Consider the following 27,471-nt stretch of genomic DNA (forward strand, 5'->3'; position numbering starts at 1 on the left):
TTTTTGGCCATACAACATGTTGTCAAAGTTTGTCACAATGTTTTGATGTTGTGTTGTTTTTAAGAAATCCGAGGACTCTACATTGCTCTTATTTACACTAAGTTTGTATCATTTGGATCACCACACAATTTCAGACGCGATGTGCCTCTGTGGTCCATGACGTGGCATAAGTCAAGTTGGCGAATATTTAATTTTACTCGTCTTGATTCAAAGCATGATATTACTGGTAGCTATGATCTATTATACTTATAAGATCATTTTAACTTGTATCTCCCAAACTATCCTTAATCAGTGTGGAAACACACGGGGTGAAACCCTTTTCTAAGAATATACTATGGGTTATCTACTCAAAATATATGTAGAAGTTTAAATCCGGTGTTTAAAATCTGTCTGGTGGCCGCATGAATAGACTTTGGGGAGAGCTGATGATACTATAGCAGGAAGCATGCCCTTTGATTTTGGAGACTTTTTTGTTAAAGAACCTACAAGTTAGTTCTCCCAAAAGAATTTCTCCCATCTAGCGGTGAAATTGTATTTTGCATTTTAACGAATAGTGCTCTCTAGCGCTTTGCTTTTCAAATGCGTGTTGCAATTGCGGTAGCCGTTATGTGCCAAGAAGCTATGACAACATGTCTTCCAATAGCACATCATCGAGTTGAACTATACATGTTCTACTGTTATGCTGCCTATATAATGATTTACACAACCAAGCAATGAAAAAAGCTTGTCATTTAGACCGTCATTTTGACTTACCTGTCGAGAAGAAAGCAGGCAACTTCCCTTTCAAAGTCTTTCTCCTTCATTAGCTCTTTCCACCTGGGGAAAAGCTATCCCGATATTTATTTACATCCCGATAAATAAAATGTTTGCTTTTTGGCCACAAGGATTCCTTCTCCTGTGGCTCTGCACAAGTATGATCCTGCATTATATTGTCCCGTGCACTGCAGCCTTTCAAATTTTCCGGGGTAGTGACAAGCGCCTCTCACTGATCTCCTTGTCCACTTTAGCCGGTCTCAGGCAGCCGGCTCTGAACGAACACGCGTTGATGAAACGTGTTGAGGTAGGCTAGTGCTTTTTGTCCCTCTCTGCCATTACAGTTTTTCAAGATGGCGGAACGACATGGAAGCTTCCATGGACTTACCCGTCCCATGTAAATAAAGATAAGAAATGTTTAGCTTAGTCAGATCATTGGCAGAGGTCATTTTACACCAATGAGGACATATTTATGAATAAAGACAATGATTTTAGCTAATAAAATACCATTTTTTCAACCGAGCGAATCTGCACATGAGAGGCCTTCAGAAGTAATAACTTCAGGGCTAGGTCAGTTGGCGAAAACACTGCATGTGTAAAAATCAAATACTGTATTACACTTTTCAAAGGATAATCTAGCTTTAAAGTTAGAATTAAAAGTAACCAAACATATCTTCATACTTGTTGTGTTCTTTTTGCTTTATAAATGTATTTTGCTTATTTCTACAAATATGGACTGAATACACGATTAAACAAGATAATCATGCTACCCAATACGTCTGACACAACAGTGTTTTAAAATTCAACTAAACCATGATACCAGATGATTTTTTGACAGTTTTCGGCATAGTTTCAGGCGTAGTGCAACCATGCAATGTTCGAGAAATCTAATATCGGTGTAATCTTTGCGAGGTCTCACTCACAACGCACAACTTTTGTGTTGGCTGATCCAGACATAGCTTTACTAAAATAAAATATTATGGAAGTCATTGCACTGTAATTGTAAACCATATTTTATTTATTAATATTATGGTTTCATGTTGATTTAAAGTTTTTTGTTTGTTTGTTATTAACTGATACCTTCATCTCTTCATACACTTCAACATCCAGCACAAAATTAAAGAGATATATGAGCTAAGGATGTCCTCTGACCCCAAATAAATTGATAGTGGAATGTTCACAATCTACAATATACAGGTAGATATTCTCCTACTTAGTATGTGTGTAAATAGTTGTGCTTAAATCTTTGGATGTATTTTTACACACCATAGTGATGCAAAGTTCCACAACCTATGAACTAACTTTAAAACATTATCTTATTCTTTATCTTTAAGATTCAAAAAACCAAATCACTAAGAATTCGTGATACACAAATAAATACACAAAAGTTTCCAAATGATGGTTTTATTACTCCACCAGATTTAGTCATCTTGTTCAGATAGCAGACGACACTGGTTCACATTTTGTATGTTGGACTGTGTGTGTTTTAGGTGAAGACGTTTCTTTGAGAGCCGTCAACATTCAGTGTTTATAGAAATAAATGACGATTAAGAATTTAAGTGATAGTCTTTCTGTTTGTGAACTACATTGATACTTTGTTTAGTGCAACTTTCCTTCTATCTACGAATCACACAAAGTATGAGTAACAAAGTTACACTTAAACTATTACAACAGAATCACATCTGACTATTGCACCGAGAGATGCATATTCATCAAAACTTGAAGCTGTTAAACAAAGTTCCACACTTTGGTAAAACCTGCAGATAAAATTGCACCAAAAGTAAATTCTAGAAGTCAACTGGGTTAAAAGTAAATGCATCATCGTGAGCCATTTAAAACAAATACAGAAAAGCCACTATAGTGATCAGTTTTAGTTTTTGAATGTCTGTAATTGACATCTTGTTTCTTTTTGTTTTTGTACAGTTTGCAAAAAGTATATAGTCTCAGAGCGTGTTCATATAGGAATGTATGAAAAACATGAACAAATAGTGCATAAAGATAATTAAATTACGGTCTTTCTAATATGAGACTGTTTAAGACTAAACAAATCATATTTATTTTAGAACATCTTTCTGCTATGTCTACGAAACATCGACGTGAAAGATGAGTATTGCTGTTTTTTCTGTTACCTATAAAACTATTACACTTCAAACTCGTCTAACTATTACACTTATTTTGTTATTATTACACAGTTATTTTGTTTGTTTGTGTGTGTGTGTGTGTGTGTGTGTGTGTGTGTGTGTGTGTGTGTGTGTGTGTGTGTGTGTGTGTGACAAAACAACAGTTAAGCTAATGAATTACAGTTGATACGTGGTATTTTTACGTGAAAGGAGGGTTGATTCATTTTTTATTCTGTCCACACCAATACTTTGAGTTTTATGCATCGGTCTTTTAGGCCCGATCCAGAATACAGACGTTGTGTTTTATGTCTTAATGATTGTTCTTCTTTTTATGATCTTCTTTTTATTCAAATGTTTTAACATATCGTCAATTTCAATGGTTAGATAAATCATCTAACTATTATATGTGAAACAAGCACAGTCGCATTAAAGTCGGATTCTTGTTTATATTGAACATTGTTATTGAACCGCATGTTTAACAGCGCTAGTGTTCTCGGCCTCATCAAATTTCACACAAGTCACATAGTTTTCACCGGAGCATACCGACTCTGAAACAAGACTTTGTTTAAAAGATTTTGTTTGCATTTCTTCTGAAACACCCTGTTCTGAAATTGTTTACCACGGTTTCATTTTTAACATCACTAGCGTAACACTTATCGTATTGCCGCGTGTGATTGTAATGTTTTGTATGCCGTTTTCTTTACACCTTCCCCCGGATATCTGTTTCCTACAGTTAGTTGTAATGTTAGTTAACTCTAGGTCTTCTCTTTGTTCATATACGACAGTATTCACATGAATTGGTTTGATTTGATAAAATTATGGTTTAAACCATCATCTTCACGTGAGACATTTACATTATACCGTCCTAGTTTTTAAATAGCGGTAAAATGTATATTTTATATTTTAACCCTATATGCGGATATAGAATACCGCACAAGGTTCTCTGTTCTCTGGATCTATGTTTTTAAAAATACCGTGAAACAAAGACGCATCTTTCTATAAGCGACCCTCAAAATCTGTGCATACAACAAAACACACGTAGGTGTACGATGATTTATCAGAAAATTACTTTTGTTTGAAGAAAAACTTAAATCAGCTGGTGCTTGATAACTATTGACGTTATTAAACACCCCTGAATTCGGTAATGATGCGTTTAATGCGATATTGATTTTAATTTTAACTCAATGCGCTAAAGGTCTATTGGACTTTAACATCTTAATAGTTGGTCAAATTAACTTAAAGCATGCGCAAAATGAAATACATCCTAACTACTTTCTAAATGTTTGTTACAGAACTTATGGTGAACAATTCACCAATGCATATGCTATTCTATATCCGCATATAGGGTTAAAATATAAAATATACATTTTACCGCTATTTAAAAACTAGGACGGTATAATGTAAATGTCTCACGTGAAGATGATGGTTTAAACCATAATTTTATCAAATCAAACCAATTCATGTGAATACTGTCGTATATGAACAAAGAGAAGACCTAGAGTTAACTAACATTACAACTAACTGTAGGAAACAGATATCCGGGGGAAGGTGTAAAGAAAACGGCATACAAAACATTACAATCACACGCGGCAATACGATAAGTGTTACGCTAGTGATGTTAAAAATGAAACCGTGGTAAACAATTTCAGAACAGGGTGTTTCAGAAGAAATGCAAACAAAATCTTTTAAACAAAGTCTTGTTTCAAAGTCGGTATGCTCCGGTGAAAACTATGTGACTTGTGTGAAATTTGATGAGGCCGAGAACACTAGCGCTGTTAAACATGCGGTTCAATAACAATGTTCAATATAAACAAGAATCCGACTTTAATGCGACTGTGCTTGTTTCACATATAATAGTTAGATGATTTATCTAACCATTGAAATTGACGATATGTTAAAACATTTGAATAAAAAGAAGATCATAAAAAGAAGAACAATCATTAAGACATAAAACACAACGTCTGTATTCTGGATCGGGCCTAAAAGACCGATGCATAAAACTCAAAGTATTGGTGTGGACAGAATAAAAAATGAATCAACCCTCCTTTCACGTAAAAATACCACGTATCAACTGTAATTCATTAGCTTAACTGTTGTTTTGTCACACACACACACACACACACACACACACACACACACACACACACAAACAAAATAACTGTGTAATAATAACAAAATAAGTGTAATAGTTAGACGAGTTTGAAGTGTAATAGTTTTATAGGTAACAGAAAAAACAGCAATACTCATCTTTCACGTCGATGTTTCGTAGACATAGCAGAAAGATGTTCTAAAATAAATATGATTTGTTTAGTCTTAAACAGTCTCATATTAGAAAGACCGTAATTTAATTATCTTTATGCACTATTTGTTCATGTTTTTCATACATTCCTATATGAACACGCTCTGAGACTATATACTTTTTGCAAACTGTACAAAAACAAAAAGAAACAAGATGTCAATTACAGACATTCAAAAACTAAAACTGATCACTATAGTGGCTTTTCTGTATTTGTTTTAAATGGCTCACGATGATGCATTTACTTTTAACCCAGTTGACTTCTAGAATTTACTTTTGGTGCAATTTTATCTGCAGGTTTTACCAAAGTGTGGAACTTTGTTTAACAGCTTCAAGTTTTGATGAATATGCATCTCTCGGTGCAATAGTCAGATGTGATTCTGTTGTAATAGTTTAAGTGTAACTTTGTTACTCATACTTTGTGTGATTCGTAGATAGAAGGAAAGTTGCACTAAACAAAGTATCAATGTAGTTCACAAACAGAAAGACTATCACTTAAATTCTTAATCGTCATTTATTTCTATAAACACTGAATGTTGACGGCTCTCAAAGAAACGTCTTCACCTAAAACACACACAGTCCAACATACAAAATGTGAACCAGTGTCGTCTGCTATCTGAACAAGATGACTAAATCTGGTGGAGTAATAAAACCATCATTTGGAAACTTTTGTGTATTTATTTGTGTATCACGAATTCTTAGTGATTTGGTTTTTTGAATCTTAAAGATAAAGAATAAGATAATGTTTTAAAGTTAGTTCATAGGTTGTGGAACTTTGCATCACTATGGTGTGTAAAAATACATCCAAAGATTTAAGCACAACTATTTACACACATACTAAGTAGGAGAATATCTACCTGTATATTGTAGATTGTGAACATTCCACTATCAATTTATTTGGGGTCAGAGGACATCCTTAGCTCATATATCTCTTTAATTTTGTGCTGGATGTTGAAGTGTATGAAGAGATGAAGGTATCAGTTAATAACAAACAAACAAAAAACTTTAAATCAACATGAAACCATAATATTAATAAATAAAATATGGTTTACAATTACAGTGCAATGACTTCCATAATATTTTATTTTAGTAAAGCTATGTCTGGATCAGCCAACACAAAAGTTGTGCGTTGTGAGTGAGACCTCGCAAAGATTACACCGATATTAGATTTCTCGAACATTGCATGGTTGCACTACGCCTGAAACTATGCCGAAAACTGTCAAAAAATCATCTGGTATCATGGTTTAGTTGAATTTTAAAACACTGTTGTGTCAGACGTATTGGGTAGCATGATTATCTTGTTTAATCGTGTATTCAGTCCATATTTGTAGAAATAAGCAAAATACATTTATAAAGCAAAAAGAACACAACAAGTATGAAGATATGTTTGGTTACTTTTAATTCTAACTTTAAAGCTAGATTATCCTTTGAAAAGTGTAATACAGTATTTGATTTTTACACATGCAGTGTTTTCGCCAACTGACCTAGCCCTGAAGTTATTACTTCTGAAGGCCTCTCATGTGCAGATTCGCTCGGTTGAAAAAATGGTATTTTGTTAGCTAAAATCATTGTCTTTATTCATAAATATGTCCTCATTGGTGTAAAATGACCTCTGCCAATGATCTGACTAAGCTAAACATTTCTTATCTTTATTTACATGGGACGGGTAAGTCCATGGAAGCTTCCATGTCGTTCCGCCATCTTGAAAAACTGTAATGGCAGAGAGGGACAAAAAGCACTAGCCTACCTCAACACGTTTCATCAACGCGTGTTCGTTCAGAGCCGGCTGCCTGAGACCGGCTAAAGTGGACAAGGAGATCAGTGAGAGGCGCTTGTCACTACCCCGGAAAATTTGAAAGGCTGCAGTGCACGGGACAATATAATGCAGGATCATACTTGTGCAGAGCCACAGGAGAAGGAATCCTTGTGGCCAAAAAGCAAACATTTTATTTATCGGGATGTAAATAAATATCGGGATAGCTTTTCCCCAGGTGGAAAGAGCTAATGAAGGAGAAAGACTTTGAAAGGGAAGTTGCCTGCTTTCTTCTCGACAGGTAAGTCAAAATGACGGTCTAAATGACAAGCTTTTTTCATTGCTTGGTTGTGTAAATCATTATATAGGCAGCATAACAGTAGAACATGTATAGTTCAACTCGATGATGTGCTATTGGAAGACATGTTGTCATAGCTTCTTGGCACATAACGGCTACCGCAATTGCAACACGCATTTGAAAAGCAAAGCGCTAGAGAGCACTATTCGTTAAAATGCAAAATACAATTTCACCGCTAGATGGGAGAAATTCTTTTGGGAGAACTAACTTGTAGGTTCTTTAACAAAAAAGTCTCCAAAATCAAAGGGCATGCTTCCTGCTATAGTATCATCAGCTCTCCCCAAAGTCTATTCATGCGGCCACCAGACAGATTTTAAACACCGGATTTAAACTTCTACATATATTTTGAGTAGATAACCCATAGTATATTCTTAGAAAAGGGTTTCACCCCGTGTGTTTCCACACTGATTAAGGATAGTTTGGGAGATACAAGTTAAAATGATCTTATAAGTATAATAGATCATAGCTACCAGTAATATCATGCTTTGAATCAAGACGAGTAAAATTAAATATTCGCCAACTTGACTTATGCCACGTCATGGACCACAGAGGCACATCGCGTCTGAAATTGTGTGGTGATCCAAATGATACAAACTTAGTGTAAATAAGAGCAATGTAGAGTCCTCGGATTTCTTAAAAACAACACAACATCAAAACATTGTGACAAACTTTGACAACATGTTGTATGGCCAAAAATACTGTTTGAAATATTTTTGTATAAATAAGATCTAAGACGCCTAAGCATACTTTTTTTGCTTTATTTATTTATTTATTTCATTTTTGAAAAATGTACAAATGTAGTTTTCTGTGATGGTCGTGTTTAGGTGTAAGGGATAGAATATGCAGTTACGGTACAAAAATCATTATGGCCCCAAACCATAAAAGCCCCAAACCATAAAAATTGAAACCCCCGCATGGACAAAAATAAAATAAAATAAAAAATGCTGATTGAATCTTTTCACATAAATGAGATTTAAGACGACCAAGTACAGTTTTTCAACCATCTAAAGTTTTTGAACAGACATTGTTTAATAACAATTATACCTTAGGTTCAATTTAAAGAAAATCATTACAGTAATCTTCTAAAAGATAAATAGAAGATATGAATGTATTCAAACTTTAAAGATTTTATTTAAACAATCTTTTATTTTTAAAAGATTTCATTTAAACTTTTAAGATTATATTTCTTATAAATAAACTCAGCACCTGATATCCTGATCGCTGAATTTGTGTGACTCTCTGACACACACACACCCTTTGGCTGGTGCTTTTTGAAAGCTTCGCAGGTCAAACAGGTGGTGTAAAGAGAGGCCAGAGGGCCCTGATTTCTAAACATGTAAGATGATTTTTTATTTTCGTGAACCCGTTTTATACATTGTGTTGTTTCATGAGCTGTATGTTTTTTCTTCAACTCTCTAAACATTTAACTGATTGTTTCATAACATGTAGGCCTATGTTTTTTCTTTAACTTTTCTTCTTTTTTTGTGAATCCATTTTATTTAAACTGAGATGGTTGGCTCAGTGGATAGTTCTACATTTATTTAAACTTTTTGTTTGAGGTTTCAGTAAGATGTTATTTTATATTATTTATTTTATATTATTTATATTCTTTTAAAGAACAGAATGTTTTATGTAAGATTATTTTTTATTCTTTTGTTTATCTAAAACTGAATGAATTGGTTTCAGTAAGATGTTATTGTATATTATATTATTTGTGTGAAATATACATGAAATATACAAAAATATGCTCTGGAATGTGGAGGAGCAGAAGGAGGGGGATGTCAGAATGTGGAGGGCGCGCGCACCACTCAGGCCGGGGCTGTGCTGGAGAGGCGCTTCAGTAAACACTCTGTGATCTTTTGTGACTCCATTTTATTTAAACTTTTTGAGTGAGGTTTTAGTAAGATCTTTATTTATTGTATAATAATTTATATTGTTTTAAAAGAACTGAATGGCTTTTCAACATTTGTGAGTGAGATAAACTTCCACAGTTTATCCTTATCAGTTTCACATTACAGCCCGGATAAGCTAAGGGATATGTAGGGAGGAGAATCCTGTGATACCAACTTCCAAACACACACTAACTGTCATGTTCAAAAGGCATCCATAGGCTTCAAACAATCAGACTTTCTGTCAGATACCATAACATATTGTTTAATCACACAGCGTCTTCAAAACCTTATGTCCATATCAAAAGGCATCAAACTAGCTGTCATTGCCATGATGTAATTATTATTAAAACACTTTCTGTCAATCAAAATCATACTAACTGTCAACCTGTCAATCAAAATCATACTAACTGTCCACCTGTCAATCAAAAATCAAAACTAGTTGTCTAAAAGACTTCAAAAGCCCTTTGATCTCCTTTGATCTCATCTCATCTTCTTTGATCCTTTTGATCCTATGCCAAAAGGGGCGGGGCACCTGTCACCGGAAGGGCGGGACATCTGTCACCGGAAGGGGCGGGACATCTGTCACCGGAAGGGGCGGGGCACCTGTCAATCAATCATTTTTTGACAGGTGGTCCATGGTATTCACTACTGGGGCACATTGTAACGCAGTGTGACAACATGCCCCCGTCTGCGCAACTGGGATTTAAACCCTGCTAGTGTCTTCTGCTAGTTAGCGAAGCATTAAATAACTATCTCAACTGTTAAATAACATCTTGGATATTAGAGATGAAAAATTAACTTAAGACATTTACTTTTGCTATGGTTTAATAAATGTCTGGATATCTTCCAAAAATCTTCCAATGTCCTTTTTTTCTATATAGTGTTGATATGGCAACTAGAAAATACACAAAGTTTCGTCATCCAAGCATGTGCGGAAGTATTTAAAACAAGCGTGTTACAACTAACCCCGCGTTACGTTGTGCCCCGCACTCCCCTAATCTTAGAAGCAAAAATGAATGAATGGATAGATGAATAAATGAATGAATCAATATATTAAATACATGACAACAATCTGTTCCATTGCATATACCATTTGGTATTGTGGATGTGGACATTTTTCCTGTTTGTAAAAAAATTTGTATTCCTCAGGAATAGAGGAAGTAAATAAATGCAGGTGCATACACAAACACACACACACACACACACACGATTATCGTAAATCATACAAATGTATTGTAGCCCAGATGGGCAAGGCTTATGCAGGTTTAATTAATGTGCTTAATGAACATTGTAAGAAAGTGTTCTTTAGAATGACTGGTGCTTGGGGAGAGGGTAGTGCTTAAAGTGTTTTGGACCAGTGCAGTGCTTTGAAGTTTCAAGTTTGTATTTATGTATATAGCACATTTAAAAACAGCAAACAGGGCTGATCAAAGTGCTGAACAATACACAGGATACAGAACAAGCACATAACCACACATTCATGACAAAGGCTCACAATTAATTAAAAGCTAAATAAAAAGAAAAAAGTAGGTTTTAAGAGAGGATTTAAAAACAGTTAGAGATTGAGCCGCTCTGATGTAAACCGGAAGGCTGTTCCACAGCTTAGGGCCAGCAATCGCAAAGGCTCTGTCTCCTCTATTCTTCAACCGTGATCTGGGAACAGACAAAAGTCTCTGATCACCAGACCTCAGGTTTCGTGTGGGATTGTGTGGACAGAGAAGCTCGGACAAATAGCTCGGTGCCAGATTATTTACGATTTAAAAACAAAGAGAATAATTTTAAACTCAATTCTAAAATGCACAGGTAACCAGTGTTGTGATTTTAAGATAGGTATAACATGATCAAATTTACGTTTTCTTTTGAGGAACTTTGCAGCAGCATTCTGTACTAATTGAAGACGAGCAATAGAGTGTTTGGGTATGCCATAGTAGAGGGAGTTGTAATAATATTCAACCTCGATGTAATGAGCGCATGGACAGCAATCTCTAAGGCTTTCTCAGAAAGAGAGGATCTGATTTTAGTGAGAAGACGTAGCTGGAAAAAACAAGAACTAATCACCGCATTTATTTGTTTTTCAAATTTGAGGTTCTGATCCCAGAAAACACCTACGTTTTTAATGCAAGATGAAAAGTTGTCATGGGGGCTAAAGACTATAACCTCGGTTTTGGATTCATTGAGAAATAAGAAATTTTGAGAATGCAGTGCAGTGCTTTGAAACAGTGGGAGTATGTAGGCTATGTAAATGACAGTGACCCTGCTTTAAGAAATCCAGACACAGTGGAATGGGAATATTTTATACTGCAACAATAAACGCTCGCGTTGCTGTTTGATCATACAAATAAAGTTAACAATGTTAAATATTTTATCTAACAGAATCCCCTTTCCAAGAACTACAACGAACAGATCGTTTGGATTACAACGCAATTTTTTCGGATCTTATGAAGTCATAATGTTCCTCATTTTAATAATCTCCGCCGACGGAATTTGCGAAAATGTTTTGAATACAGCCCTCGCTTCGACCCATCTTGCAGAAAAGAAAGCACGGAAGTGATCAAAAACTTTCGGGGGTCTTCTCAGTGAGAAGAACAGGTTCCACTTCAGGGTCAACGGTGCCCTGTCCCTGAGGATTTCTCAGAGGAATGGTCAGGAAGGTGGCTATCGAAGGAGCATAAATTCGAGAGAACTAGGTCTGGTTGGGCCATTAAGGGGCAACTAGCAAGACCAGCTCCTTATCTTCCCTGACTTAGCACAGTGCTGTGCAAGAAGGCTCACTGGGGTTTTAAAAGCATTTCTGTGACGGCCTCGTGGCCAGCTGTGTGCCTGTGTCTCCGTGCCGAGGGTACTCCGCTGGGTCAGGGAGTAAAAACTGGCAATGGGACGAGTCCGGAGAGGCAAACAGATGTAACTGTGCGGCCCCGAAGTGGTCCCAGAACAGCTGGACCGCCTGGGGATGGAGTCTCATTTGAGGAGGCCTCATTTGCCTCGTCTCAAAGCAAGGTGTACTGCTAGCAACTCAAGGCAGTTGATGCCAATGCAGTCGGACCCGCCCAGACCCCCATTACTGCATTCCCGTTGTATGTGGCCCCTCACCCGGTGTTTGTGGACACTTGTTCTAGGAGCGACTGGCCTGGACTGGCTCTGCCACGTGCCGACAGATCCTCGATACTTCTGATCCCTGAACTCAGACCTTTCATCCTTCAAGAGACACACTACAAGTAATCTCTGTGGCGACGTCTGTGTGTCACGACAGCAATCAGAACCACCAGAACCAGCAGAACCACAGTCAGTCCAACCGGCAACTTCCAATAATCTACAGGTGAAGGGAGAGAGAAAGTGGGAAGAGAGGGAATTCACTGTTTAAAGGGGTCATATAATGGTACATGCACTTTTACAAGTTGATTGTACTGAAATGTGTGTTGGCAGTGCCTGTACACAACCATCATAAAATGATAAAAATCCATCCAGTGTTTTTTTTTTAATCTTCTTATATGTTTTCCCGTCTCAAATCAAGCTGTTCGATTTTGTGACGTCACAAACGATTGTTGATTGACAGCAGCGTTTCAACACAGACCCGCCTTCGCTCGTGAGCGAGCTGTCAGTCATAGTCCGTGTGTCATTGTTGATACTGGAGCACTGTCTATGAGCAGAATGGCGTCTAAGCGATTGTGGTGTTCTGTTCTTGGGTGTAATAACGAACACAGCAGTCATACTGATGTTCCTAAATCCGTACAGCTGAAGACGCAGTGGCTGAGTTTGTTTTTGAAGGGAATATTCCCCACGATCAACGTCAATGCTTTCATGTTTGCGCGAATCATTTCACCAGACTGCTTTATAAACGAGGATCAGTATAAAGCTGGATTTGCTAAGAAGCTGCTCCTGAAAAAAGGATTGGTACCAACTATTTGTGTTCCTGCTGAACCTCCAGAAGAACAAGTGAGTGAGTGTAACGTTTTATTGACCTTTACATTAATCTTTATATTAATCTTTGCAAATCGCCTGCTGCACTCTTCACGATGAATGCGGCTGTTTACACTCAGGTACATTAGGCACGTTTTCTATGTACGACGTTCTCAATATAATTCATAATCCCACGTTTATAATGAACACCGCGTTATGGTTATCGTGTTATTGTGTTATAAAGGTGTGCGCACAGAACAGAGGGGCGGGGTGAGCAAAGCTCATTATCATTTAAAGACACATGCACTTAAACGGCGTGCTGAAAACAGAGCTGTTTTTGACCAGGTAAAATGAGTGTTTTCTTACAATACTAATGAGAATTTTGAATTAAAGTATATTACAAACTTTTAATTTAGACCCTAAATAATCATATTAGCTTGTACAAAAATAGCATTATATGACCCCTTTAAGAATTTCTGTAAAGCTCTCATGCCTCATGTTTTACTTACTTTGATGTTTAGTGTCATCAGTTTTGTCTTTATCTGTGTCTTTCAGACTTTCCTTTGAGTCTATAGATTCTGTAAATATTGAAAGGTTAGTCATGCCGTTTTGCGTCACAGATTAATTTACTGATTAAACATAATATTTCTGCTCATCCACTGATCTTCTCTCACCTGTGACTGAGACTGTGATCAAGGTTTTATTATAAGAGTCCAGAACTCTGTATGTTCCAGTGTCAGTGACTGTAAAATTACTAATAGTCAGATTTCCATCATGATCATCAGTCAGTCGATCACTGTTGACCCCGTGACCTCTCGTCCACACCTCTGTCCAGCCTTCACTAGAGTTTCTCTCCACTTTATAGGCATTGGTCAACAGAACATCCAACTTCAGATCCTCTCCTTTCTGCACAGAAATCTCATCTGAGGAGAAACACAGACATTCATCCTCAATCATTATTATGAGTGTCATTTAATCAAGGCCATAATCACATATAGGATTGAGGGAACAGACGTAAACATTTATTATTTAGATAAAATCAGCCATTGGAAAATCCCAATCCAATCTGAATATTAAACTTGTCCCACTCAGTGTTTGTGCTGTTTCTAGTCCTGCATGAAATTTCCGCCATGTGTTTTCTTCTCAGCGAGCAGTAATGACCACTGACGACTTGAATTAAAATAAAACGAACTGTTTCCTGAAGTTTGTGAACAGGATTACACATGGATACAGCGCACACACATGGAATCAAATCTCATTTCTCTTCTCTTCTAGACTTTTCTTAAAGCTGAACAACCTTATAAATGACAATATAACTGTTTCTGTTATTATTAAAGATAATTAATTAAACATTTCTATTCTAATTAATTCACAACAATACCAACACAATTAAAGAAAATCATGAAAGCATATGATGATGGTTTGATCAGTTTTGACTTTACCATAAATATGAAGTTGATACTCCTTCATTAGTTGCTCCACTTCTGTCAGATTATTAGTGTAATGGACTCTCAGAAAGTATTTCTCAGCGTCACTCAGTCTCAGATTTTTGATGACGACGTCACATGATCCTTCTTTAAACACTCGACCACTGCAGTTTTTCTTCACACACACATGGATGATTTTTGACCGACTGATTAAACTGATATCCACAATCTCTCTGGCCTTAAGTTCACATCGCAGGGTGACGTTTCCTCCCTTTATTCCTGACACAGCTTTAGTGGAGGATCCTGCAAATACACAGCAATATTCACTCAATATAATATATCAATACTGGGAAATAAATGTGGCATTTCTGTCTATTTTCCTAAATCAATATGATCCTAAATATTCTTTATTTAAATATTCTTCAGTTATTTTAGTAAACTGGATTCAAATAAATAAATAAATAAAGGCAACAAGTAGCCAGAAATATTATAAGTGGCACATTACACATTTCAAATGTTGATGACAGTATAAACCTAGAGATGTGTTGTGCAGTTTTAGTGAACTCCTGAACTCCTTTATTAATCATTGAACCAGAAGAAACTGCATAGATAAACCAGTGATGTCAGTGTGTTATTGATGTAATATGATGGGAAATTTACACCATCAATCCACAAATACCCACCAAATCACTGAGTGACACAACAGAAAAAATATATATATATTAAAAAAAAAAGAATAAAAAAATATTACACTTAATAACACATATAAACTTAAATGATACTGACCGCTATAACTGATAAAGCACAGAAGAAGAAGAAGAAGAAGAAGATTATTCCTGAGGAGAAAACAGAAGGTTTGTTATGTGACAGATACACACATTATACACTCACTTTCATTTTATTAAAAAATTTTGATCCACACGTTTAAAAAAAAAAAATACAGTACGTAATAAACATCAAACTATAGTCTTTTTATCTCCATTTCTCCCCTCATAGAAATAACAATGGGCGTGTGTGTGTGTGTGTGTGTGTGTAATAATAATAATAATAAATATATATAACAGCCCTTATGGCTATTTTATTTTTTGGGCTTGTTTGGAGTTTTTGTAAATAGGAATCTTTTGAACATTGAACAATTCACATGGTTTAATGTTTGCAACATACTGGGTTTGATAAATGAATCTTCAAATCTATAGCCTGTTGCTTTAAACAGCATACCACTCATTCAACAGTTGGTTTAATTTGACAGAAACTTGAGCTTTTGAAGGCAGAACCACAACTATTGGCTCTAAATAACATTTTATAAAGTTTCCCTACACGGGACTCGAATCCACGACCTGGAAGGTTAAGGCTTGTGGCTTATCAAGGTGCACCACTGACACTAATTCACGAAGCTGCCAAGGAGAGCCTTCATTGTGAGACTGAGCACACCAAACCATCAGTTAGCATCTTAACGAATTAGCCATTTAAAATAACTTGGTAACTAGGTCACAATTATGTTTAAGCCACATTAGAAAGAATAGCTTCTGATTAGCATGCTATTTGATTGGCATGCTAAGCTAACTAGCATATGGCAACAAATACAGGCAAGGTCACATTCGGAGATGAATATCCCGGGAATGGTAGCGAATATCAAAAATCTGTTTAGTCATTTCTGTGCGGCTCGGTCCAAAGATAATTTGAGCAGATTTTGGACAAAATTGGGCAACATTTGTAGTAGGAGTTAGCAGAAAAGGTGTTATTCATTTGCTTCAATATGGCGGAGAGTCACATTGTTGAAAAATGACAAATTCGGCAGAATCGGCATAAACCAAGGATCATTAGGATATAAACAGCATAAACCAAGGATATGAAGAAATTACATTTTGAACAACATTTTTGCAAAAAAAAAAAAAACATATCTCTGGAGCACTAGGTGGCACTGTGTTTACATTTCTCAGGCACCTTCAGGACATGGTGTCGATCATAGATATCATATAATAAAGGCTAGATGTCTCGTCCGCGCTGCTGGCCAATGGAGGTCGACGTCCGCACACGGCGGCCATCTTACCACAGGGAGCTCGCTCACTCGTATCATGGTGCATGTACTTTAAAATAACCATAACTTGCTCAATTTTCTACCGATTTTCAAACGGTTTGGTTTGTTATAAACGTCAGAGATGTAGCTATGAAACTGCATACATATGAATAATTATACAAATGGACTTCCATATGAAAGAATTATAGCCACGGTAATGACGTTTGTAAGAAACCAAACCGTTTGTAAATCCGTCAAGATTTCAGCGAGATAAGAGGATTTGTGTGCGTGCTGCTCACTCACCTTAATTCACAGAGCCCTGTCGTAAGATGGCCGCCGGTGATGCCGGAAGTGACTCCGCCTTAAGACATCTAGCCTTTATATGATATCTATGGTGTCGATGATCCCTACCAATTTTTGTGAAGATATGTCAAATAGTTTAAAAGATATTGCAATTAATGACAAAATTCAAAATGGCAACCCGATGGGTTGTCGTACCAATTTTCGTTTCGACTGATCAAAGTTTGGCCGAGATACAGCCTCTGAACCAATTTTGGGTCGACCTCGTTCAGTTTGCAACATCATAAGTTTCAAACAGAGAAGAATAATAAAAAAAAAAAAACAGTTTAGTAATTTATATGCGGCTCAGTCTAAAGATTATCTGATCAGACTGTGTAGTAAATAAGCAGAATACTGTACTTTTCAAAATGGCCGCTTCTGCAATGGGTGGAGTCTTAATGAAAGATATTGATTTTGATCACCATGATGAGAGAAATCAGGTGTAATAAGTTTTTCTAGATCAAAGAGTTCAAAAGTTATAATCATTTAAATGTCTTAGAGACCCCAAAGTTGGTCAAACTATTTTTTTTTACCATCACTACAAGTGTGCCAAATTATTTCCCTATTTACGGTTAATATGGCTGTCATTGACTCCCATTCGGGAGGAATAATAATAAGAAAACTAACGGATACAAAAGGGCTAAAGCCATTTCAGTGCTTGGCCCCCCTAATAAACTTTATTTTATAAAGCGCCTAAAAAGAAGCTTCTCAAAGCGCAGTGCACAATATAAAAATACAGTTAATAAAAGTACAAATGAAAAAGAAAAAGAGCAAAAAATACAACAAATCAACAAACAAATGCAAGTTTTAAAAATTTGTCTTAAGTTGCCTCCTTGTTTATTGTAGATGCCTTTTTGTTACACATATTTAGCCAATGTTTTGAATATAATTGGTGCTGTAAGACCTTTAATAAGAACATACCACAGAGAAGTTACTCTTTCTCTACAGAAAGAGAAAGCATTATCACCCATAGATCTTAAGCATATTTGGGGAACAACCAGCAAGTTGTACTGTGACCCAGACAGCAACATAGTGTCGGCCCAGATCTTGTGATTGTGAGGAGCATAATCTGCGATTTGAATCTGCGATATAAAGATGTAACAGTTCTGTTAAAAACTGTGGTGCCAGGCCATGCTGTGGCTGGCTGTCTGTGTCTGTCTGTCTGTCTGTGTGTCTGTGTCTGTGTGTGTGTGTGTGTGTGTGTGTGTGTGTGTGTGTGTGTGTGTGTGTGTGTGTGTGTGTGTGTGTGAGTGAGTGAGTGAGTGAGTGAGTGAGTGAGTGTGTGTGTGAGTGAGTGAGTGAGTGAGTGAGTGAGTGAGTGTGTGAGAGTGTGTGTGTGTGTGTGTGTGTGTGTGTGTGTGTGTGTGTGTGTGTGTGTGTGTGTGTGTGTGTGTGTGTGTGTGTGTGTGTGTGTGTGTGTGTGATAGGGGTAGAAATCTACCCCTTCTTCCAGTACTTCCAATACTTCCTATATTCATTTTATTAATAAAACAAATGAAAGTGATTTGGCAAGTCAACTGTAAGGTTACATTTTGCCAGCATATGTCCCAACATTGCAAAGAACCAACAGGAAAATAAATATTTGTCTCAGTATGTGTCTGAGACACATACTGACATATCATCACAAAAATTGGTAGGGATCATCGACACCATGTCCTGAAGGTGCCTGAGAACTCAGTACTATGTGTCTGAGTTTGTTGCAGTTACACTGTTTGACCAGCAGGAGTCACCAGCGTGTGGGGATTCGAAACAGTGAATCATTTTGCGAGCCACTTGATTCAATTGATTCAAAACTTTAAAAAGCTCTATTTTTTTACAGTCTATGATTTTCTCCCATCACTACAGGACACTACTAAATAAAACTAACATGCATTTTCTTACAACTGCACAAAACGTGCATAATAATTAAAAAAAGTTACAAGGTAAACAATTAGTTTAGAAATAAGCGCGTCGCTGAAACTATAGCTATCTTTATGAAATAATCCATCAAACGTGCTGTTGACGTGAACAAACCATTTCTCAGTTGCACGCGCAGTCGTGCATGTCTGAAAAACCAAATGACGTCCAGCACCACCACCACCACACCGGGATGGACACAAACGAAGCGAACGCCGACGGTGAGCAGTTTAGATAAAGGTTTGAGTGAATAATCAAAGTTTAACCTGATAGAAAAATATTGATGTAATTTTATTCCGTGTTGTATTTCATCTGCAATAACAATTTGGACTTTTATAAAGACCTGTTTGGCCATTAACTTTTAAATGCATCATTAGCCTATGCATTAATATGAGGAGTGAGTCTCCACGTGTGTCTGAAAGACACGCGACTGCAGATCAACAAGATTCTGCATTTCTCTCCGATATACGGTAGGAAATAAAATGTGGACGATTTTATCTTTGACAAGATGATTGACAGGTCATTATAAATTTATATTTTATAAATAGGCTATAAGCAACAAGTTTTAGAAGTTAGCCTGTTTGTCCTACTAACAACCAATCAGAGTAATCATGCTAAAACATTGTAAGAATTATATTAATAACCCCACTATAAAAAAAATAAATAAAAAAAACATCATGTCATAATCGTATCTACTGAGTTTCCCAAAAACAAGACAAAACTATTGGGGCAGACCTATAAGAACACAAAAATCAAGCTGGTGTTAAAAATTATGAAAACTTACATGGTAATAGTTCTGCTTGCAGTCATATGTTCAGGCTTCAAAATCACACAGCTCACATGCCATGTTCATTGATTGTCCACAACTATTAGCTGTAGAACTATCCCACTCACTGAGACTGTGTCAATTCATCTAAAGGTCAATATAGTCATATATGACACATATATGACAACATTTACTTAGCCTGTACATTTTACCTTTGCTGTATACTTGAATGTCATTAGTATTGTCTTGTATGCATTGGTATAATGAGGTTTAACACCAATGGTAAAGAAATTACAAAAAGTAGAAAGTGAGTAATTTGGACTTTTGTATATTCAAAACTCATCCGTTCTTTGAATGATATATTTTAAGATGAGATGACTTTCTGCAGTTACAAAAAAAAAAAACATTGCACTTCTCGTAAAGAGTAGGGGTGTACTTGCCATAACGTTGCCTCTTAATAATCCCTGTTCAATGAACTGAATAAATCTCTCTCTTCTCTGTAACACAAAGGTCAAGGGTTTGAATCTCAGTATTGGGAGACTCGGGAACTGTGGGTGGGGGGGGGAGTGAATGAATGATCATGTAAATTAAATAATTTTCCACTGTAAATCCCCAACTGAGGTGTCATTAAGCAAGACAAAAACCTGTGTCGCTTCTGGGACGCCGCATCAAAAATAGCTCCTCTTGAAGTGGGTGAAATCAAGAGCACAATTTCCGAGAATGGGACGCCATACTGACTACACGTCACTTCCACTTGTTTTGTGCCAGCCATCGCATCATTCAGTGCTTTGTGGGTGTATGGTATTATTACATAGTAAAGCACTATATAACCAGAATCAGAATGAGCTTCATAGCCAAGTATCTTTACACACACACAAGGACTTTGTTTGGGTGACAGAAGAAGCTTCTTTTTTATTAGTAGAGATGGGATGATTACCGGTTTCACTAAACCACAATAAAATGAATACGGTTAATATTATCGTTTAAAATTGAATCATTATTAAAACCGTGTTTGATTATCGCGGTTTTAATAACTCACTGTAAATCCTGTCCAGCCAGCAACAGGCTGACGCAGGCGCAGCGCACAATGTTGTTGTTTTTATTCGAGAAGGGATGGCGGAAGGCAGATTAATGTTTTAAATCTTACATGATCACAAAAATATAATCAAACTCAGTAAACAATAATTCAAGTCTGATTTAATTTTCAGTACAATCGAAAAAGGAGACGCAAGATGGCAAGTTGTATTTGAATGAAACGAGAGAGCGCGTCCGTTGTGATACATTGTTATTGACGACGGTCATTTTAAGGAAGGAAATGCCACAGAATTTAATCTTGCTTAAAAAAGTGCACAGAGCTGCTTGTTTTATTTGTTGTTTGTTGATTTTCAAATATAAAACTTGTTTAAATGTTTTTTAGTGTGAGCATCAGTTATTTTTGTACACTTTAATCTTGTTTTAACAAATCCGTGATAATATTGATAATCACGATAATTTTGGTCACTATTATCGTGATATGAAATTTTCATACCGTCCCATCCCTAAGTGCACTTGAATTAACTTCTTTTTCGTAAGGATAGTCTGGAGGAGTGTTGGGATGATGGTGTTGAAAGCTGAACTGAGGTCCACATCAGGATCATCATAAGCCCCTGGTTTGTCCAGATGTTGAAGGATATAATGCAGTCTCATGTTGACCACATCACAGACCTGTGTGCTCTGAATGCAAACTGCACGGGGTCCAGTGATGTTCTTCAGGAAGGCCAGCACCAGTTAGTAGAATCTACGAATATTTATAAGTAATGCAATCAAATTTAAATATTTGAATTATATTGTAATTAAAATATTTATAAGATATAAAATCCAGGCTAACAGTGCAGGACCACAGATGTTAAACCAACAGGTATGTGGTCATTCAGTCCTGGGATTTTTTGGATTTTTTTTAAGGATGGGGATGATGGAGCGTTTGATGGGTCAAACTTCGCACAGCTCCAGTGATCTGGGGTCGGTTACACAGTTACAATTTGTAAGTTACAACTTAGCCTAGTTTTGACGTAAATGAGCTCTAAGATACAACTTAGGCACTACTAAATAATTTTGCGTTGCAGAATTAAACTTAGTTGAAGCGTAAATCTATGTATAAACTAAATATTTACGCATGTCTCCGATCAGAGGCTTATACCATGAAGCCGGGTTAGGAATGTTTCAGTTTAGATTGCGCTAACTCTGGGTTTTAAGCATCATGAAAGTGGTTTGGCTTTTAGCAGTGTTCATCGCCTTACGCTCCACGGCTAACCTGGTCCGGGACAGTGATGTTTCAGGTAAGAGGTTACAAACTGAACTTGGACCAATCAGCTGTGAGCAAAGTGTCACATGTCTGATGATGCGTCCCTCCACCTCCTTCTACTTCAAATTAAAGGTCACTACACAGCAAATGATTAAGAAGAAAAGTCCCCTACCCCTTGGTTCTGGGACAGGGGCCCAACATTTGGCGCTACGCCCCTGAGGAGGAGCATCACAGTTTACTCTTCACAAAAATAGTCTGTTCTGATTCAGTCTCTTCAGATGCGTTATGGTCGATCGGATCACGAGTAAACAAGGTTCACATTCCCGTTTACACCTGGTGTTTTTATCCGCCTCTTTTATCCACGTTCAACCACTGTCTTGATTTCTTCAAGAGGAGAGTCTTTGGGTGAGTGAATATATGGGTTTTTTCGATCTAATGGATGAAATGATCCCGTAAATTACATAAACGCGTCTGAAAAACACGTGTGCTGAGCGTGCTGAGCCTCTGGCCTGTGACTATAGGCTACTGATGCTTATATATAGCCTATATTTTTTTTTTTTCAGATGTGTGTGAACTGTCAAATGTAGCTATGTAGTAGCACGTGTGCAAATAAAAAAAAAATCAGAAGATCAGTTTTCTTAAATTTAAGGTAATAAAAATTCTTCAATAGGCCCAATGGTAGGGTGAATTAAGGGTGATTGGGACATAAGGTCCGGTGGGACACGGTTTGATATTCAGATTTCGTTTGGCTCTATAGTGCGCTGTCATAGACATGCAAATAATATCTCATGTTGTTTTTCAAGATTTGTGAATTCAGGTCGGTCCTCTGGTCCGAAATCTGTGGGGGTTTTTTTTACACTCAATTTTTTATTTTATAATGCGTGTAGTTCAAAAGTCGTCAACTCAGAAGACTGAACCCAGTTTCATCTTGACCTGCTTGATTTGTGAATTTTTTCACAGCAAAGCTCTTGTCCGTAAACCCTTTGGTAAGTCCACTAGACATCAGAGTGTAATGCTTCTAAAATTTGAAAATGTAATGCTTATATGATCATGTTGTTTTTTTTACTACTCCATGTTATTGTATATTTTTTATTTGTATTCACAGAAATAAGTCTTTGAATTTGGAACAGAAGAACAGAAGTGGGGTCTATCATAGGGCGACGCTATCGAGTCAGTCAGGGTAGAAGAAAGGACAAAAAGAGAAAACATTCCTCCAGGACAAATCCACGGAGAGAGGGAGAGAGGGAAGATGGTCCACTGGTGGGTCCCTTTCTCTCTGTGATCATATACTGTGTGTAAATGATGAGCACACTGGTGTAGTGAAGGCTTGAGTTGTTATAGTTTTTTTGTTCGCTTTGGTACTATTTTCACAAGTAAGGTGTATCATTTCAAAACCCTTAGTGCCAAAATCCAAACTGATCACACTGACCACAAAAATTACGAAACATGGAGATGCAAGGTTTCTGCTCGACAGCGACGATATACAATGACACCCCCCCCCCCCCCCCACACACACACACATATATAACCACCCTGTTTTTAATTTTTTTATCAGGTGCCTCTTCAGTTTTCTGGCCTTTTTGTCAGGTGAGTGTGTGTAATGTAAAGAGAAATTATTTGTAAATTGGATCAGTGACATTAAAAAACACATCAGTATGAATATTGTATAGTAATTCAACAGTGTTTTTATATTTAGGTGCTGCTTCTCTAACTGTCCACGGACAAAAAGATGGCTGTGTTTCCCTGCCTTTTAATTTTATCATCGGAGAGAACTTATCCGTTCGCCTAATATTTGGACCCAAAGTCGCTTATGGTATTCGACCGAATGAACAATTCAAGGGCCGGGTGTTTGAGAGTGATCATGGAGACCTCGTTATTAAAGACTTGGAGACCACTGATGCTGGCAAATACACTTTAATTACTTATGGCACCGGAGATCCAATTTCCTACCATTATGAAATCCATGTCCTTGGTGAGATCAGAACTGATTTTAAATATTGATTTGGGCTTTTTGTTGCTTTCATTTAGTACCCACCCATCAACATGCCACAATTATTCACTCCTTTCATTTCTCTTCAGTTAACTTAACAGGACAGAAAGGTGAAGAGCTGGTGTTTGATGATCTTCCACGTAAAGCTGATGCAGTTGAGCATTGTAAAGGCACAGTTTGCACAGAGATATGGAGGAGAGGACGAGGTGTCCTAAATGATCGACTGAACGACAGCAATGGTCGTCTGGTCATCAGAGAGTTCAGATCAAGTGATGCTGGGATTTACAGAGTCCTGAACTCAAAAGGAGGAGAACTAGTCACTACAAATGTCACAGGTTAGAGAAATTCAATGGATGTTTTGAAATAGTACATACTGTCATGATTCTGCCCTCGTGTCCTTGATTTTCTCTAGTCTTGAGGCAGGATCATGACAGACCCATGTTTTGTGTGCAAGCACATGGCCTTGTGTTTGGGCCATGTGCTTGTGTTGTCTCGTTCTCTTGCCCCGCCCCCTGTTATCCTCGTTTTGTCATTATTGCTTTACCTGTGCCGCCTGTTATGTTATCATTAGTCTCCCTATTTAATCCCCTTGGGCCAGTTGTTCAAAAAGTTTAATTTGGATCAGAATGATCTGGAATTGGAAATCCCATGTTTTGCTATCCAGGATCAGGTAATCCATCTTACTTTTGTGCTGGTTTTTCAAAGCAAAATTGGATTGGATCACCCTGATCTGGATGTAAACCTTTTCCGATAACCAAATCTGGATTACTGGTGATCTATGGAAGCCCCAAAGGGACATGGTCATGTAAAAAATATTAGTTAGGGAAAAAAATATTTCAATAATTTGCGTTCTCTCAGAAATGTTAAGTATAGCGTTCACCAAAAAAAAAATTTGTGTTTGCTTGCAAAGATCTTTTGACTGGTTCATCTCTTATGATTGTGCCAGTGTAGTTTAGAAACAGTGACAAAACACTTTGAATTAAATATAATATTTTTGTTTGATTTTTACAGCTGTTTGGGGATTATTTAATGGGGCCAAAATCACTTTTTTTTTACTTCACAGTAGGCTACCGAAAGGCTTAATACAGTGTGTAGCCTAAGGTCTACTTCTAATGCATTACTTTAACAGTTAAGCTAATCAAAAGCAAAATAAAAATATGAGTGTGTGTGTGTATATCACATGATACAAATGTTGTATCATTTGATAAATTTGAAGTTGTACTACATTTTCTTCATGGAATCCACCTTGAAATCCTACCCCCTGTTGGGATCAGGATAATCCTGTTTTTTTGGATCAAAGTTATCCAAATCCTACTGGCAAGTTTTGAACAACACAAACTGAAGGTTTGATCCAGATTAAAACTAGGATTGGATTCTGTGATCTAATCTGATTTCAGATTCCTTCTTTCCCTTTTGAACAACCCATTTTCAAGATTTGATCCAATCTGATAACCAAAATCTGATCTGCTAAGGTAAGCTGATCAGATTTTGGTTATCGGATTGGATCAAATCTTGAAAATGGGTTGTAAACCTTGTGAGTAGTGCATTCTGTCTGCGCTTGGGTTTATCTCCGCATCCTCATGACACAGTATAAAGCGGACAGAGAGGCTGCAATATTATTAAAACTATGTGATGTGCACCGATAAATCAACATACAAACATAAAATACAATAAAACAAGACTTAAACACACACACACACACTGGTCCTACTCCTACAAAGTGAATGTATTTCTTAGTTAGGGACATTTAATTTAATATTCATCAATATTATTGATCTGCTGCATTGACTCCATTATATGAGAACTGAACTGAGCTGGACGATGACATCACGCTTTTCTCCAGAGCGGCTGTATAGATAAATGAACTAAAGTAATAACTTTTTTACAACAGAAATGAATCAACACTGAACTTACTTAAGCTGAACTGTGACTGTAACGTTTGATCAGGCACCAGTCCATCAGAGGGAGCCATCACCTGAATATTGAACTCTGTTACTTCCTGTTCCTGCCACATCATTTCCTGTCTTGTCATTTCCTGTCACCCTGTATTTAAGCCATGTGCTATCACTGCCTTATTGCGAAGTATTGCCAGTTCTCTGCCTTACTAAGCGTTCTACCATTCTCTTTTTGTTGACTACAGTTATGACCATTGTTTTGCCTTTTGACTCATGCTTTTGGATTGCTGTTTTTTGGATTTGTCTGCTATTGGATTGTTTTACCTGTGCTTCGACCAAGGCCTGTGACCTGACTACGAGTTGTGACTACTGTTTGGATTTTATGCTCAGATCCTTTAATAAAGACCCGCTTATGGATTCTACTCAGCCTACATCCTCCTTATAGTGACGCTGTATATAAACTTTGTTGCATTATTTTCCCGGTAAACCTGCTTTGAAACATTCTGTATTGTAAAAAGCGCTATATAAATAAAGGTGACTTGACTAAACTGTGACTAAGCTTTCAATATCCTCTTCAGAATCTGGCATAGAATCAGTGATAAATCTGAACAGCACAGATGATCACAGAACTGACGACACCGAACAACACTGTAAGTAAAACCAGAGACACTGAGACCGTTACAACATTTTTAAAAGCGTTTAATAATATTTTCTTTCCCCTTCAGCTGCTTGGGTTTGGATTGTGGCTTCGTTGGCTCTGATTATATTAATCAAGATAACTCGTCAACATCTGAACAGGAACAAGCAACTAGATTCCTACAAAGTAGCGATGGGCAAGAACGATTGAGTATTCGATTACTCATTCGTAACAGCGACCATCAATCATGAAAACAATGATCACAGCAATGGTTATTGCTGCATTTGGGGTGGTTCCTGAGGTCGGACACATTAGCGGACCGGAGGGAATATGGAATTTTTTTCAGAAAAGTTATTGCACAAAATAAATTCAAGCTCTTTCAAGAACCTGTATCTATGCATTTTTTTTTTTCAAAAACTTTCCAGGGCCTTAAGGGGTCATATAATGCCATTTTTGTACAAGTTAACCCTCTGGGGTCTTAGGTGTTTTCTGGGCCTGGAGGTGTTCTGACATGCTCTGACATTTGTGCTTATTTCTGTTACTTGACATTTTCATGGCTAAAGTCTAATTACACTGTATTCAGCACAAACTCTGCTACAATAATATATCAGCAGCATGTGTGTAAAAGTTTGTAGTTTTGAGATAATGACATTTATGCGTGATTTGTGAAAATACACACAAAAAAAATTCTCACTGAAATAAGGCCATGAAACCCATACTGATTATTTCTTCACAAGACTTTTGAAAATTGTAAGACGTAGCCTAGAATATTTGCTCCAAAACTATGTGAAAATCACCCTGACTGCTCATTCAGATAAGACAATATGTGACCTGATCCAGCAAAATGAGTCACAGTGACACAAATTTCAAAATTGAGATTTTGGTATTAATGGAAAGAGGAGACCATAAGCTTTCAAATGATATCCAAGTCAAAGTCATACCTTGAATGTTTGTAAAGATATACAAATTTGAATTATGGTCGTCTGTCCTCTTTTTACAATTGAAAACCTGAGAAAATCGCTTTTAAAGTTTTTTGCCCGTTTTTTGTTGATATCTTTCAAAATCCATTGCATTTAAACGGGTAAACTATTTATTTTACAGCTTAATTTGACCAAAGACATTAATATATGCTATTAAACCAGGCTGAAGCTCAA

At 36.9% G+C, this 27,471-nt stretch overlaps 3 protein-coding genes across 4 annotated transcripts in view; all 3 read left to right on the forward strand.

Moving 5' to 3' along the window:
- Positions 1–27,471, forward strand: part of LOC308697125 (uncharacterized protein) — a 450,215-nt gene that overhangs the window by 328,229 nt on the left and 94,515 nt on the right. The gene's annotated exons all lie outside the window — the stretch shown is intronic.
- LOC308697154 (uncharacterized protein) overlaps positions 1–27,471 on the forward strand; it is a 190,591-nt gene that overhangs the window by 17,005 nt on the left and 146,115 nt on the right. The window lies entirely within an intron of this gene.
- Positions 18,664–26,707, forward strand: LOC308697171 (uncharacterized protein). 2 transcript variants are annotated; one of them, XR_014030895.1, is made up of 8 exons: positions 18,670–18,969; positions 22,901–23,055; positions 23,351–23,382; positions 23,492–23,767; positions 23,875–24,120; positions 26,071–26,162; positions 26,259–26,330; positions 26,406–26,707. XR_014030895.1 is itself a non-coding variant. In XM_081376312.1 (7 exons), exons 2-7 carry the CDS (start codon positions 23,045–23,047, stop codon positions 26,525–26,527), a joined length of 759 nt encoding a protein of 252 aa, XP_081232438.1. In that variant the 5' UTR covers positions 18,664–18,969; positions 22,901–23,044; the 3' UTR covers positions 26,528–26,698. The 2 variants fall into 2 exon arrangements, 1 of the variants encoding a protein (XP_081232438.1); XM_081376312.1 differs by lacking the exon at positions 26,071–26,162 and having other exon boundaries at positions 18,664–18,969; positions 26,406–26,698.

The sequence above is a fragment of the Scardinius erythrophthalmus genome (genome assembly GCF_964197995.2).
Source record: "Scardinius erythrophthalmus genome assembly, chromosome: 10".
NCBI lineage: Eukaryota > Metazoa > Chordata > Actinopteri > Cypriniformes > Leuciscidae > Scardinius > Scardinius erythrophthalmus.